The following is a 17,450-nucleotide window of genomic DNA, read 5'->3' on the forward strand; positions in this document are numbered from 1 at the left end:
TTTAATCGATAGACAGCCCTAATATAAATATGAAGTAATGTCCAGTTACCAGCGTGACACTAAAACAGGTAGTAGCAATGGCTACTTTTTACTTAAGTACATGTCAGAGCCCAAACTTCTTTACATTAACTTGAGTAAAAAAGTATGGATGTAGGCAGAACCCTACAGCTTAGTGTTTTACAATTAAAAGTGCTATCTATTAAATAATCTATTAAAACGGAACACTTGACTTAGATTTTTGACGAAGATTTTCAGCAAAAAGTGTTGATGCTTGTCGTGCCATCTAGTGGTCAGAAATAGGATATTTAAAAGTGTGTTAGGTTTCCTGCTACGTGGTTCTTTTCCAAACTGTTACCACAAAGCTGGAGGCACTTTAGATCTAGTCTAGTCTTTAGATGCACTAAAATAAAATTTTGCATTCACTTGAACTAAGAAGCCCAAACCTGTTCCAGCATGGTAATGCCCCTGTGCACAATGTGAGCTCCTTGAAGATATGGTATACATGCTTTGGAGAGGAAGATCTTAAGGTGGCCTGCTATACAGCTCTGATCTCATCCCTCCTGAACACCTTTGGGATGAATTGGAACACTGACTGCACCCCAGGTCTCCTCACCTACATCAGTTCCTGCCTTTCATAATAACCTTGTGGCTACACAAATATCCATAAACACACTCCAAAATCTAGAGGAACATTTTCCCAGAAGAGTGGAAAGAATTATAAAAGCAAATTGTGACTAAATGTGGAATGCGATACTCAAAAACACATATACTTATGACCAGGTGACCCAATAATTTTGCAATATAGTGTATCGTCGATAATTGTGAGCGGGACTCCCAAGTCCTCCATCTTATCTGTGAATTGTTTATTAGCAGAGTTTAGCATTTGCATGGCTACAATGCAGTCACTGTAAGCATTCAGGTGCAGATCTAGCTCATTATTATGCCCTCCGAGTGATTTAATGCTCGACTTAATACCTTCAAATGACTGAACAACTGGGGCCAAAGCAGAGTCAATAGCTGCTCTTACCTGAATTGCTATTGTGGAGATCAGAGCGAGACAGTTTTTTTTCCCCGATCCAACAGTAGCTTGTCATGATAAATAGTCTCATGCTTAACCGGAAGTCTCCCACTTTAGTTTCTTTAGAGAAGATGAAGATAAAATTAGAATAAGATTAAGATAAGAGAATCCTTTATTCGCCCCACAGTGGGGATAATTCCATGTTACAGCAGCCGATAAAATAAATAAAAAACCGTTCTGATGATCTCCATATCACATATATCTTCTAAACATCAATTCATATTGATTGCTCCTAGTTCCGACTTCAGGATATTGACCTTAAAATATGACAACACAACACCTACACTACGACCTTTCGTTACACAGAAAGAGACACAAAAAGAAGATCGACAGCATGTGTTCATTTCCAAGCTATCCTACTCTTTATTTAATGCAAATTACAGTACCAGGTAACTATTCTCTGAATTTCGAGTCACACCGACGACCAAAACGGACATTATTTACAAAGATAAGGAGACATTAAGCATACCTTCACAGAAAAAAAATGGTGTGTGTGTATATATATATATATATATATATATATATATATATATATATAATTATTTTTTTTTTATCAGTCACAAACAAGCATTCAAGTAGTAATGTTATACAGGTTGTACTTTTTTCTTTATTTTCACTTTAAACCATGACACCTTTTTTTGATGATGTATATAATATAATGTCTGAATATAGTTAACAATAGTTTATTCATGTTAGGGTTTTTTTTCTGCCATTTTTAAACCTGTCTTTACTCTTATTTTGACTTTCTTTTTAGTCACAAGAAGTGGTCACATGATTTTGTGGAAAGTAACGGGTCTATGAATGCATCATTTACAAAGCGAGCTTCACACAGGACGAGAGAAAGAGGAAGGCGGAGGAATGGAGGATAGTGGGTGCTACGTGACGCCCCGTAAAAGTGCTGCTGTCGGCCGGCAGACACAACAAGTGTGTGCATGCCGAAGAGTTATTGACCCTTAGGGAGGACACAATGACCCAGGGTTGAGGTCAGACTCAGTCATCTTCAACACGCACACAACCCTACACTTACATTAAGACACAATGTCTTCATCCACTATCTAACAAATATCCATAACCCTCCCCAAAAAAAAAAAAACAAGAAAATCCACGCTGCAATTAAACAAAATAAGCAAGAGTGTCTATAGTAAGCGTAGTAACTTTTCAATGTTGCTAAATTTGTCGATAACAATCTGAACACCGAGACTAACTGTTGTATAAAACTTGTCTGGTTGTGTGTTTTTTTTGTTTTGTTTTTTTAAAGAAAACTGATCACTTTGGTCTGAATTAAAAACCGGTATAATAAAAACAAATCTAAAAACACCTTTTATTTCATGTATGAGCTTAAAGCTCAGATAATTGTATAATTTAAATAGTTAATAGAGTTAGTACCGTTTAAAACCTTGCCTTTCTTATGCTACACAACAAAAAATAAAACAAAAACAATCAAAGATTTTACTTGAACGACCACTAATCAACACCGAAAGATTTTTTTTTCTTTCTAAGGATAAAGACAAACAAAAACACATGGACTTTACAGCACAGTGAAATTCTTCCTCTGCATATCCCAGCGATTTTAGGAAGCTGGGATCAGCGTGCAAGGTTTAACCCCTCTGGAGAACAGAGGATTAAGGGCCTTGCTCAAGGGCCCCCAAGAGTGGCAGCTTTGCAATAACGGGGCTTGAATCCTCAGGTCCTCTTGACAACCAAATCACAAGTCGTTTGAATAATCAGAGTTACCACTGACCAGGTTTATAAGGTAAATAAAGAGGTAGGCCAGAAGAGCTTCAACACTGACAGACCAACAGCAAACACTCGGGGCATCACAGAGAGTTACAGTACTGTCCAAGTAAAAGGAGGAAGTTTGAGGGGAAAAAGAGGGGTGTGTGTGTGTGTGTGTGTGTGTGTGTGTGTGTGTGTGTGTGTGTGTGTGTGGAACAGATGAGTGAATGGAAGCAAAGGCACTCCAAACTCTAGATACACTATAGAGTTACTACATATCATTACAATAATATAGCTGGCACCTACTGTACAGAGAAAATTGAACTATATGGCTGAAGAAAGCTCCTCATCTACAGTTTCCAACAAAGTTCAGATTCGCCCTGATTTTTTTGAAAATTTTGAAATCTGGTTTTTTTTCTACCATTTTATAAGATTTTATCCTTTTTTTTTTTGTTTTTTTTTTTTGGCTTGGTAACAGTTCTCAGGTCAACATATGTACATACACGGCAAAAACGAAACGCACAAGCCAGAATTTGGCGAGGGGCAACTGTGCTGTACTGTATTTACACCCTATTTTTTACTTTTACATGTGTGTATTAAGACATCGATTAAAATGTACAGTCTTTTCCATTTAAAACGATGTTAAAAGTGAGAGAGAGAGTGAGAAAAAAAAATTACGAATGTTCAAGTAGTGGTTACGACATCTACACGGTATCGACGATTGAACAAGGAAAACATTAAATGCTCGGCTCCTCGGGTCACGACGCTGGACGATCGGCATTGAGGCTGACGTGGGGTCACGGGACCGCTCGAGTTCAGCTCGAACTGAACACAATCACGTCGAAGTCTAGCCTTCCATGGATTGCTTTATTCAAATAAACCCAAAAAAAACCCTGTTGTTTTTTCACAGAACTCGCTACACAAAGAAACCTGAGGACTGCTGATCCTAACAAAGAGAAAAGAGTAAGCGTTTATATCAGGATTAGGAAATAATCTACAGTTTTACAGCGAAGTGAAATTTAGAGCATGTGAAGCTAGAAATTACAGCGCTCCTGCCTCCGGTATGGATTCTATTCATTCTCATACATACATCATTTATCAGTGTGGCTGATTGGCTGTGGGGCAAAAGCTCCACCCCCAAAGCGTTTGAAGTCTTCGTGAATCAAATGTATATAAAACCTTCTTGGTTCGGAATACGTTTAACCTGGAGGCGAAGCTTATGCACGCACACACACTATACCTATACACACGTATATATAGAGCTTTTTATACATAACGCAAAGAAATATATAAACTGTGTATGCATTTATATATGTATATATAAAATACAAAAACACAGAAAGAGAAGTCTGTCAATCAAAAACGTCTGCCCCGCCCCCTTGCCCACCCCTTAAAATCCCCCCCTTCTCAATATAAAATAACAGAACATAAAAAAAATCATATGTAAATATTCCAAACTCGACTAAAACTTTTTCCGAGCGCATCGCGATTTCTTTTTGTTTTCGTTTGGCTTTGTTGCTGAGACATGCACGCTTGCTGTGTTACTTCGTTTGTTTTGCAGTGCATTTTATATATAATCGCTCCTAGCGATTTCCTGTACCTGTTACTGAGTGCTCCTAACCAAATTCAAGCCATGCACTAACAGGTGAAACAATGTGAAAGGGAGGATGTGGATGTAGAAAGACAGACGGTGTGTATAAGACTGTGATTGAGAGGGGGAGAGAGGGAGCGAGAGCGAGGGCAGGCCATTTGAACAGCAGGCTCGCTAAACTGAGATGGAAGCAGATGGATTTGGCTACTGGATTGCTTTGATTTAGAGATTGTCCACAGGATTGATGGTGCGAGTTCTCCCCTATGTGCCTCTGCTCAACTCTCACTCTCTCCACTTTCACGTTTCTCTATGTGTCCAGGAACTGGGTTGGACAGCGCTAAAAGCACTGGAATTATCATTTAGCTCTTGCAGTTTCATGAAGTGTTGTGGTTGGATGGTTCAAACCCCACCCACTGATCTGGGCAAGGGGCAGGGTGTCGGCCGGATGGGTAGGGATGGATGGGCGATTAGCCGGGACACTCAGGTGGAGGTGTTCGAGGCGGCGGCAGAGGCTGTGTTGTTGGTTTGACTACGTTCTCCACTGTTGGCATCTGGAACATAAAAGAACCAAGATCAGGGTTCTGCTGTTCAAGAAATGAATGTGCATATAATAATAATAATAATAATATTATTAATAATAATAATGTTATACAACCTGATATGCACATACACAAGTTAAATATCAAGGAAAAAAAAAAAAACTACATTTTTGCTAAACTTTTGGAATTTCCACCTCTGTACAGCCCTGATTTTTACCCATGGCCAGCATTATTATTTACTTTTGTCAAAGCTAAGGCAACTGACTGTGATAAGTGGTGTATATATCCTTAAATTATTATTGATTGAGATATATATATAATTATATTCATATAATATTATTTTTCATGTCCCGGGAGAAATTCTCGTCCACGCATTCATGGAAGAAAAGCTGAATCAGAAAGATGATTGAGCCTGACCTGTAGTGCTGGAGGCATTGGTGGGAGTGGAGGCACCTGCTTGGTTACGTGCATGAGCAGGAATCAAAATGGTAGCCAGAGATGGGTTACTGGACAATTCTGTAAGCGAAAAACAGAGAGAAAGAGGAAAATCAATTAGCTGTTGATATAGACCAGGAGGTCGGAGATGAAGATGATTTTTTATGATACTGTTATTATAGGATTCAAACCTTGAGTGGTGAAGTTGAACAGCGATGGCTTCTCCCGCCCATTGGGAAGTTTGATATTCGGGTCTCTCAGCTCGTCAAAGAAAGAATGTGCGCAGGCCTCGAGCGGCGTGAGCCGAGCCGTGGGTGTGTACTCCAACAGACGAGAGCACAGGGCGATGGCTTCAGGAGGTGTGCGTGGCCGGAACACCTGAAAGTGCATCAGCATACACGAAATACGTCAAAGAATTTGCAATTAATTGAATAATAAAAGACAAATAGTATGCCTCAAATATTCAGAACAACAAATACACACAAAAAAAAAAAACCCCAAACCTACATGACAATAAAAATACTACAATAATTACACACAGCAAAAATATTTAGATACAATAAACAATCAGTATTAGCAGTGCAACGGATCACAAAACTCACAGTCCGGATCACTTTACTTTTTTTGAGTAACAAATTGGATCATTGGATCATCAAGGAAATTGCTCCCATACATGCAATTTAAATGATGCGGGAGGCTTTTCAAGTTCTTCTCCTCCTCCGCTAGTCATTGTTGTTGACTTATCAACACGTCCCGTTCACGTGAACACGAGACTGCTCTGTGAAGTTACGAAATTCCTTAAAAAGCATTAGTGTCAGGAAAAAAAACTCTTTCATGCTGTGATCGTTAAAAAATTAAGATTAATACAAAAGTAAAAATAATAAAAAAAAAAAAAAAAAAAAGGAATGATCCGTATGGGTCACGGATCAACTGTGATCCGCTGCACCTCTAATCAGTACAGGTTGCAACACTAGACCGAGCAGCCTGATGGTGTGATGCTGCAGACATCCATGTCGGTCACATCACATGACAATCATAATGGTTTGAGGTAGAGATCGACAGATTAATCAGTTTTGCCGATTAATACACATCAATAGTATCCACACAGATTGTTTTTTCGAGCTTGCGTCCATTGCTGGAACGCTTGAGAAGGTCCGCCGTCATTACAAGAGCGGCCTCTAGAGGCGAATCACTGATGACATGCCTTTTTTTCCCCCCAACAAGTGAGACGGCGCGCTGCACACAGTGTAATTATTAATAATTATATAATCATTATATAATCTTTTTCATTATTCAGTACTAGTTTACATGGAGGGTTTTTTTTATCCTGTGTGTATTTAATTTTTTTTTTCACGGTTGATCGGTTATCGGCAAGTACGATCCAACCGAGTCAGTTAATTATTAGTACTGGTAAAATCGGTCGACCTCTAGGTTTGAGGACTATGACATGTACATGCAGTGCAGAACTGTATGAAGTGATCCTGCAAAACTTCACCTTATTTCATTTATCGCTCATTTTCATTTACGGTATTTGGCTGATTCCCTTATCAGGAGCGAGTTACATTTATTTCATTCATACAACTGAGCAGCGATGGGCTAAAGGGCCTTGCTCAGGGGCCCAGGAGTGGCAGCTTGGCATGGCTGGGATTTGAACTCATGGCCATCCGTTTTAAAAACTACTGAGCTACCACAACTCAAAGTCTCAAAGCCCTAAATAAAAAAGGATTTGGACTGAATCCAGCAATGAGTTGAGTGACTCACGAGTGATAATAGGGCAATTTTTATTTTTTACTGAAAATTGAAAGAGCGCAAGAGACAACAATAGAAATCCTCTTTTGCTCCTTATACACTGTGTTAACCACCAGGAGGCACCAACTCTACCTGAGCTCTACAACCGTATGCTAAAAAATACATTTACATAAACAAAGCGCTTAGATTTTAAGTTCCATACATATTATTTTGACTCTGCACAGCAAATACTTCATATTTACAGATATAAAAGTACTCTCGGTAAAGATTTAAGTGCACAACTGCCACAATCACTGAGCCAAACAAGAGCAAGGATACAAACAGGACAGTCTATGGGTAAATCTATATTTAAACACCATGTGGCTTCTGCACATGAACAGCATGGAAACTGAACTCTGCAGTGTTTAGAGAGTGAAGTTAATAACCCACACCTGTGCTGTGACTCAATCTGCATGAAAATGAAGGAGGTTAGCAGGACTAAGAGCTGACAGCTCATGGAATGATGAGGTGATGGTGGTGATGGGGATGATTGTGTGAATGGAGTTGATGGGTGCTGAAGAAAGAGAAACTAAAGTTTTTCTGTACCTGCTGACTCACCTTAGTCCAAGGGTGGGCCTTAATCTGAGGAAACTTGAACTCTGTGTAATTGGGGTTCATCTCTCGAATCTGCTCACGGGTGGGCGTGCCCAAAACCTGAAAGGGGGAGAGAGAGAAAGCGAATGAATAAAAGCACGGAGCAAGACAGAGGAAAAGAGAAACCGGGAGCAAGCGAGAGATCTTGCCAGAAAAACAGGTGCCATGGATTAGATTTTGTGAATTAACACACACACACACACACATACACACACACACACAGGCAACAAGTCAGTACCTTGATGATCTCCACCAGCTGATCCACTCCGCTGTCACCAGGAAAAATCGGTTGCCCTAGCAACAGCTCTGCCAATACACAGCCTGCTGACCACACGTCTAAAAGAAAAATAGGAGGGAGGGGGTCAAAGGTCAGTGACAGGACCATAAAACACTGGTAACGAAATCGACCACGTGCCACATTACACACATTCTGTTCAGGCGAAAATCAAAGCTTTAGCGTACGCACACACACACGGTCATTATTGTGCTGAATACCACGAGTATGTGCTGGAGCTTACCTATGCTGGAGGTGTAGTCGGTGGCACCGAAGATCAGTTCGGGAGCTCTGTAGTACCGCGAGCAGATGTAGGACACGTTTGGTTCTCCACGGACCAGCTGCTTCGCGCTATATATATATATATATATATGGGAGAACATGGCGTTCAGTGACTCCAGCCGACACCACAAACATCTCACAGCTAAAACACTCACAGCAACAACAACTCTATTTTATTTCCTCGATAAAAGAGAGATACAGAGAGAGCGAGACAAAAGGAGAGACGAGAAGAGAAAGACACCGACATCGACAGAGAAACCAATAGCTACACAAAGACAGACAGAGACACCAAGAGAGAAACACAAGCACACACCCAAAGATGGACAGACAGAGAGAGAGACAAATGAGACACCCAGGGGTGGGGTTGGCATATAGAAAGACATCACACACAAACACGAAGGTGAGGAGAGAGGGGCCAAGAGAAAGACACGGACATGGACAGAGATACCAAAAGACGCACAACTAAAGACAGGGACACCAAGATATTGTCCAATTTTGGGTATGTGCTTGTGTCTAGACAGATTGAGAGAAAATGAGACAAACTAAATAAAAAGAGAATTAGAGAAGACACACAGAGACAACAGAACAAGACAAACACACACAGAGAGAGAGAGAGAGAGAGAGAGAGAGAGAGAGAGAGAGAGAGAGAGAGAGAGAGAGAGAGAGAGAGAGAGAGACGCTGCATACAGTAGAGCTCAGCACTAAAGCGGCTCATAAATCTTTCATGTTTTCTCATCAGGATTCTGAGCAGCACTCGTCTCAATCTGATGACTGCATCATGTGGGAAAAAGTGCAGACAGAAAGGTTATATTTATTAATAATTAACTAACGTTCCACACGCTTTCACGGCTGAACGCAGGCTTTTGGATGTCGCGTATGCTCACGATCAGCTAATTCACCACTTCATCATTAATCTCCAGCTTGAAGGTTTTTTTTTTTTTTTTTTTTACACTCTAAGTGCGCACATTAGGGTGAGATATTAACCGAAACTGACGAAACTGCTCCGGCACTAACGGGAAAAAAATGTCACAGTCATAACGTGTAGATGCTCAGCTGCACTTACACACAGCTTTCCACTGTACTGGGGTTTACACGACAAGTACTCCAGGGTTCTTTAAACTCCTGGGTGACACCGCTGAAATGCCACATCACCACACATTAATTATCATACAGGACATGCAGGAGGGGTGAAGCGAGACATTTGTGTGTGTGTGTGTGTGTGTGTGTGTGTGTGTGCGTGTGAGTGAGAGAGAGAAGACCCATCCCAGCACGGACCTGCCGAAGTCACAGAGTTTGAGGACGGCCGTCTCGGGATCCAGCAGCAGGTTCTGGGGTTTGATGTCTCGATGGCAGATTCCAAATGAATGAATGTAGGCCAGACTTCTAAAGAGCTGATACATGTATAACTGCAACACACACACACACACTCACTCAAATGATACAGAAATATAGTAGTTTTACATAAAAATACCTAAAATAATTAATTCATGTTTAAATAATTTATTTGCATTTATAAAAAAAAACATTAAAAAGAAGGGAAAAACAACAATACAAATGTTGAAAATTAAGTACAAATATTTGTAATTAAAAATTATTCTTTTACCATTCGTTGTCTTTATTCTCTCTCTTTTCTCTCTTATTTATAAAAAAATAAAAAATAAAAAATTTAACCCCCAAAAAAAAATTAACACCATAAAAGAGAAAAAAAAATTTAATAAAAAAAAGATAACAAATGCGTTTAAACAAAATGCTTAAAAAATCATTTCATAAAAAAAAAAAAAAAAAAAAAAAAAAGGGGGGGGGGGGGGGGGCTAGTGTTACAATTTATTGAAATATTTCTATCACCATGTCACTTAACATTAAACATTCAGACATTAGTTAAAAACACACACTGACAATCAATGAATCCTCACCATACAATATTACACTGACCCCGATTTATTTTGTAAATACACACTCGTACACACCTTGACGTAAACCATGGGGAGGGTCTGTTTGGCTCGGCTGTAATGTCTGGCGACTCTGTACACGGTCTCGGGGACATAGTCCAGCACTAGGTTCAGATACACCTCATCCTTCTGTGAGGATGTAACACAAAGAGACACACAGTTAAATGAAGCAGCAGTTAAATGTGCAGGCAGAATTATATTATTACACCACTCTTACTTTTATTTCTTTTTGTGAAGTCTAGTGAAACAGACACAGGCTGTTTAATCCTCAATTCTGATTGGTCACGTGAAGTTAAAATTTAATTTCCTCCAACAGAGCCTCTGATTAAATTTGATATGTAGAGCACTTTTAACAGTGGACATTGTCCCAAAGAGACTTTACAGAAATAAAAAGGTTATAGGATGTACACATTTAGTGCCATTTTTAGAGCCAGCAAGCAAAAGTCCAATGAGATGGTATGAGAAAGAAACCTTTAAAGAAACCAGACTCAAAACTATATAACTACCATAATTTCCGGACTATTAAGCGCACCCAAATATAAGCCGCACCCACTAATTTAACAAAGATTTTTATTTTGAACATAAATACGCCGCAGGTGTCTACACTGAAACTAATGAACTTTACACAGGCTTTAACGAAAGACAGTGTCTGTTACACGGCTTGTATCTAAACAGTAGCCTACCATGAAAGTCATTGTTCACTGTCTTCCTCATTCCTTTCACAACAATTATTCTCGGGAGTTTTTCTTTTGGCATCATCGTGCGTTCAAAAATCATCAGTGAAGCTTTTCTCCCGATGCCGTGCAGCTCAGAACACAGGTGAAGTGTGTTTTCATGCCCGGTTGTTTTCAGCTTGACGAATGATTCACATTTCCTGTAGACAGTCCGAGTGAGCGGCAGGTCAAACGTCAGAGGAACCTCATCCATATTTATGATGTGGTGCGGCCCGATTCAGTGGGAGCGCATCTGATTTAATATAAAGAATTTCATTGGTTCACCTGAACCCGTTCAGTAATTTTATTGGTCTAATGTTATGGGGCTCAGTTTTTTGGCTTGAGGTTTGTGAAACCGGGAAAAATCCATAAATTAGCCGCGTCGTCATTTAAGCCGCGAGGTTCAAAGCGTGGGGAAAAAGTAGCGGCTTATAGTCCGGAAAAAAGGGTACATATTTTATTATATATTCCTGCTGCAAACTGAATCACAGGTTTATATAAATGCACATATTCTAATAAGTCATGAAGTAACGACACTGGAACTGCTCTAAACCTTATTTATTTATTGGGATCTTTAAATCTTCTACATCAAACAACAAACCGGTATTAAGCTCGCACCATCATAGAAGGCTTGTGCTTAAATTGGGTTCTGTGCGAGTCTCGGACATCGTCCCATATGCAGGTGATTCTATTCATTTCATCAGTGCTGATTAAACCCATCCGGCATCGCGGAGCAGCGAAATCATTCTGCTCTTCCAAATCAACAACATCTGCCTGCCAGTGAAATCTGTGTCCTTCAAGTCTACAAATAATAAGTAGGAAGGAAGGAAAGAGAAGGAATGCTGAAGAAAGGAAGTGACTTCAGAAGCAAAAGTGTGTCAGCTTGTGGGCGGCAACCACCATCCTGCCCCTGAGTCTGGTGTCTATAATCGGCCAGGCAGGATGTGACATCAGTGTCTGAGTACGTGTGTGTCGAGTAAAGTGCGTTAAACAATGAGATTCAGTCAGATGCAGTGATGTCAGGTCAGAAATACTCGGTCACGGGAAGACAATCAGACTCAGATAGATGTACGTCATGCTGCCACACAAAGAAACTCCTCAGTGTTCGGGTTTGACTGTCTAAAAACCAGTCACTGATATGTGAGTGTCTCTACGCTCTAGGACTTGAGACATCCTTGATAACAAGAATGGCCAGTTTTCAACCGGCAGGTTCAAATAGCCACGATTTACATCTGTGAAAAGCATCTCAGATAGGTAGATCACCAGACTTTCATACACTCCTTTCAGTCAAGAATAGAAACCTAAGGTTTGTGAGCATTCAGCCTCTCATCCCTTCTTTCATCCATCCATCAATCCATTCGTTCATCCATCCACCCTTACATCCATCCATCTGTTCAACCTTTTGTTCATCGTTTCACCAATCCATCCATCCATCTGAAGACAGAAGTGCTTTCACACAGTAATAGTGACTGCTCCGTTTGACCTCACACGCTCCTGCTGACCCGGGCAATTTTCAACCTGCTGATTGCTACAGAAACAATATTGCTTACTATACAAAAAGGAAAGTGTGTGAGAAAGACAGAGTGGAGTAGTGGGAGCTCTATATAAATTGACTTGAGAAGGCTGCATCGTCTCCACGCTTTACTATAATATTCTCAGGACACCAGTGAACTCGCATGTCCCTTGCGTTGCAAAACCCCAATGACTCGTCTGGAAATCCTTAACGAGACAGCAGTGGTTAGCAGTGCGTATCTGTACTAGCCTGTGAGACATTAAACAGAGAGTAAACGACAGATCTGAATAGATTCTTATAAGAATGTCTCCATGAAGTTTGTTTGCCCGAAAGATTTCCATCCCTCTGTCTCACCGTGTGCGCTCTGTGCTGCTCAGTCTAACCTCTGCTCACAGCTGCACTGCCTCCCTGCCTGTTTACATGCAAATAGGTTCATTTCTATCCAAACACATTCAAACTGCAGGTATGGTCACCCGAAACACACCCTGTTTCGTACAAGAATGCAAGCATACCATACCAGCATGCCAATGCAAGAATAAATGCGATGGTTAAAATTCAACCCACATAAAACACTTGGAAAAGTCTCACGCTCTCTGGGGTAGTGTGTTTTTTTGGCAGACATAAAAGTGCAGGCTGAACTAACAGAAAGAATGGTGTGTGTGTGTGTGTGTGTGTGTGTGTGTGTGAGAGAGAGAGAGAGAGACCAGTGCTCAGCAGATTTCACAACACCAGCTACATGAATAATGTGTAATGTCAGCAAACTGACAATCTGATCATTACTGATACTCCTACTAACTAAAGCAACTGGCAACTTAAGCTAAAAAGATGATGGGATAAAATTCAGACAACGAGTGATGGAAAAAAAAAGTAAAGAGAGAGGGGAAGAAAGAATTTAAGGACTGTAGAAATCGCCAATACCACTCTCTTTCCCAAATAGAGAGAGAGAGATAGATAGAGAGATAGATAGAGAGATAGATAGAGACAGAGAGAGAGACAGAGAGAGAGATGGATAGATAGATAGATGAGTATATACAGCTCTCAGTATTCAAGGAAGACCTGCATCAAGACTCTTCCCTGTTCTGGCACCTGGTGGAAAAAACATCCCCATGAAGTCCAAACAGGTGGAGTCACATTAGTCTTTTAACATCAAAAAAAGGCAGACCTGTTCCAGAAGTATTTCTAGAAAAGTTCCTAGTTATATTTTCTCCCAAACATTTTGAGAACAAGTATCAGTATTTATTTAAATAGACTTCAAGGCACTTTTGCAAGTCACTCTGGATGAGGGTGTCTGCCAAATGCTGTAAATGTAACTGTAGAAGCAAATAACCGAATAAAATATATTTAAAAAGCACACCAAGACGAACAGCTGATGCAGCTGTTTATTGTGAGAGCTTGATAGTATGGGAGGTAGCTGAAGTCTGGGTCATCACGAGTCATACACAGACACGCCACCTCCTAATCAACCTCATCAATTAGCTCACATGACAAACTTTTACACCACTGACAAAACATTTCACTAACTAATGGCAAACTTTATCTGAGAAAAACTTGGTATGGTTTTTAGACTGTTTTAGTATTTAAAATGTGTGTATTCTGATTGATTCTCGTTCAGGAAAAAATAAAAATAAAATCAGAGCACAACACAAACAGAACATGTTATTCAACTGAAGTAACTGAGTAACAGATGGTTGCAATGCAGGCTGGATCAGCCAATTCACTTCGGTATCCACAAGGCAGAAGGGTCTGTGTGATAAAAATAAGCTTTGTCTATTCGTAAAAAGTATTTTCTCATTCCTTCTGTCCAGCCCATGTATCCTTCTCCTCTTTCAATACCTGCATTCTCATTCTTTTACCCCCAGTCATGCACTTATTAGCAAGCATTCGGAGTATGTGTGTGTGTATGTGTGTAAAAGCTAATTTAAAAAAAAAAAAAATCTCAAACCCATTCATCTGTCTGTGAACGAGTGTGTGTAAGTGAGTGTTATAGCCGTCTTCCATATGTCTGCTGTCTCTCACTCTTTCACACACGTAAACATCCATCTGTTCTCTTAATTACATTATTAATGTGGAATCTGTGCAAGTCTGTCTCATTTAAAAAGGCGTGGCCTCCCTTCTGTGCCTGTCCATGTCCTATTATCTAAACCAGCCAATCTCTCTGAAGATTGTGTGGCCTTTTTTTTAAAACAGCTAATCTAACTGAAGAAGGCATGGCCTTTTTAAAACTGTCAATCTCACCAAAGGAGGTATGGCCTTCTTTCTAAAACTGTTAGTCTCAAAAGGGGGCATGGCCTTCGCTATGAAACTCAGTACCACTGAAGGATACAGGACCTTTATGAAACTGCCAATTCCACTGAAAAAGGTGTGGCCTTCTCTCAAAAATTTCATTGAAAGAGGCATTGCCTTTTCTCTAAAACTGCTAATCTCACTGATAGTAGCATGTCCTTTAAAAGTAGCATGGCAGGGTCTCACAAAAAGAGGCGTGGTCTTCCCTTTAAAACAGTCGCCCTCACCACAGGAGGCGTGGCCTTTCCTCTAAAACGGTCGACCTCACCAGAGGAGGCGTGGCCTTCCCCCTTAAAACGGTCGACCTCACCTGAGGAGGCGTGGCCTTCCCTGTAAAACTGTCCATTTAACTAATGGAGGCATGGCCTTTCTATACAACTCAGTCTGGTGGTGGTTTTGAAATTTTTTTGCAGAATCACACTGAAACTAAGTAATCTTTTATGTTTTAATCAGGCCCAAAAAAAATGAAAAATTGTGTGAGAGTGTTTGTGCCGTGTGGAGAGGCTTTTCGGTGTATGACCGTGTGAAAAGCAACAGAGACGATCACCTTGTCCCCACTGGAGTAGAAGAAGTACCGAAGGCGGACGATGTTACAGTGGTCCAGCTTCCTCATGATCTGCAGCTCACGGTTCTGTAGCATTAAAGGGGGGGGGGGGGGGGGGGTGGGGGGACATTTATACATTGAATCAACTTCACAGAAAATATAAACTTCATCACATTTACAGTGTAGAGATAGAATAAGAAATAGAGACAGCATAAAATATTGCTAGTACAATGATTATACATCAACAAAAGTATTGGGACACCAGCTATATGTGGGGCTTCCTCAAACTGTTACCACAAAGTTGGAGGCACACAATTGTACAGGATTGTTTTTGAAAGCTTTAGGATGAAAGTTTTCTGACACTTGAACTAGGAGACTGAAAACTGTTCTAGCATGACATCACTGTGCTTTACTGGAGTGGAAGATCTTGATTGGCATACTATAGTGCGCTGACCTCAACATCTACTGAACACCTTTGGGATGAATGTGAACACTGACTGAACCCAAGGCCTCCTCACCTCACCTCCATCAGTACCTGATTTACTAAAGCCCTAGTAGCTGAATGAGCACAAATCTCCACATGCACACAGGACATTACAATAGCAAATGTGGAATGAGATGTTCTGAAGGCACATACAAACCTTATGGTCACAAACTTTTGTCCATTTAGTGTACATTTGATATTCAGGAACATTGATTATTTAATTTTATTTTTTTTTTTACATGGATGGCTTAATTATAATGATAGTTCTTTATGTCTCAAGAACATGCAAGGTAAAATATGAGATAAAGAGCAGTGGTGTGAAAAAGCCCTCGATGTAGCTCTATGAACAGACGTTTCACAGGGTAGCTGTCAAGCTTCACGTCCGTCTCTCGGCCCGAATGCAATGAAAATAGAAACAACGCACAAGGTTGAGCATCAGGCGAACGCTCAGTTCTTACACACACACTCTCTTTCTCTCTCTCTCTCTGAGCCATGCTGCCTAAAACAGAGGCGGTAATTGGCACGCCACCCACACAGTGACGGAGAGACAGGCGCAAGCGTGTCTCGCTCGCGGTGCAAAGAGAAGTGAGGGAAATGTAGAGGCGGGTGTATTAAAATAAATCCTGTCGGAATCATCAAAACCAGAAATATCACACGTTCCCTGGCGGTCTTGCAGCAGCTACACAGCGTGGGATGATCAGAACACTTACAGATGCATTTTCTCCTTCCTAAAAAAAGGCTAAAAGGTGGGCTTAAGGATCAATACACTGAGGGAATATAGAAAAAAGCTGGTTCCAGTCACTTACATGCATGGACACACAGCTGTAATGATCTTTCTGGTCACAGAATAATTTGGGGCATCTGCAAGAACACTCTTACAGCCCACCAACACCACTCTGCTGGTTCCCATGGCAACTGCTTGTGTACGGGAGAGGTTAGATCTTTCAGAATGTGTCTCCGGTGCCAATACTTTCAAGCAGGTTTGATATTCTTGGCAGTGAACCATGTCGGCAAAATGGGGTTCCAACATAGTATTAGGCAGGTAGTCATAATGTAATATCCAAACAGTAACAGCAAAAAAAAAGTACAGTATTCCTCCAGTTCTCTTTGCAAAACAGACAACCAGCACAACCTGCATTTCCCCAAGCAATAACTCCTCTACTTTTCCTCTTATTTTCTCTTTTCCTCCCATTTCCTCTTTTTTTTCCCTCTCTTTGCTTGGAGTGAAAGATCACCTGCTATAGAGCTCTGATCTCAACCCTATTGAACACCTTTAAAGTGACCTGGAATGCTGACTGCAGCCCAGGCCTCCTCAACTCATTCACATCAGTACCTGACTTAACCAACAGCCTTGTGGAATAAAGAGCACACATCTCTACAGAATCTAGTGGAACATCTTCCCAGAAGAGTGGAGGTTCTTATAACAGCAAATACGGACGAAATGTGGAATGGGATGTATAAAAAGGGCATACTGTACAAACCTTGTGAGGTGTCTACAAACCATTGTCCATATAGTGTAGCTGACTAGTACCAGTAGTCTTTTACAGTGTACAATAATCAGTTATAGGGTCGTGAAAGAGTACTTAATGTGCTCATCAGAATATTAGACCACGCCCAGTTGACACACAGGCAGCTTTCTTTCTTTCGTTTAAATTTTCCATGAAGTT

The 17,450-nt window shown here is 40.6% G+C and overlaps 1 protein-coding gene across 2 annotated transcripts in view; it reads right to left on the reverse strand.

Moving 5' to 3' along the window:
• Positions 1-1,417: 1,417 nt before the first annotated feature.
• gsk3ba (glycogen synthase kinase 3 beta-a) overlaps positions 1,418-17,450 on the reverse strand; it is a 53,402-nt gene continuing 37,369 nt past the window's right edge. The window contains exons 3-11 of one of the 2 annotated variants that reach the window (XM_083537100.1): positions 15,303-15,386; positions 10,265-10,375; positions 9,573-9,703; positions 8,260-8,366; positions 7,980-8,077; positions 7,706-7,801; positions 5,551-5,737; positions 5,342-5,440; positions 1,418-4,936 (exon numbers count right to left, since the gene is read on the reverse strand). In XM_083537100.1, the coding sequence (XP_083393226.1) occupies positions 4,866-4,936; positions 5,342-5,440; positions 5,551-5,737; positions 7,706-7,801; positions 7,980-8,077; positions 8,260-8,366; positions 9,573-9,703; positions 10,265-10,375; positions 15,303-15,386 (984 nt within the window). In that variant the 3' untranslated portion in view covers positions 1,418-4,865. Of the gene's footprint in view, positions 4,937-5,341; positions 5,441-5,550; positions 5,738-7,693; positions 7,802-7,979; positions 8,078-8,259; positions 8,367-9,572; positions 9,704-10,264; positions 10,376-15,302; positions 15,387-17,450 lie in introns of both variants that reach the window. The other variant, XM_083537099.1, reaches the window with a different exon arrangement.

Source organism: Silurus aristotelis, assembly GCF_946808225.1.
Source record: "Silurus aristotelis genome assembly, chromosome: 3".
NCBI classification, from domain to species: Eukaryota; Metazoa; Chordata; class Actinopteri; order Siluriformes; family Siluridae; genus Silurus; species Silurus aristotelis.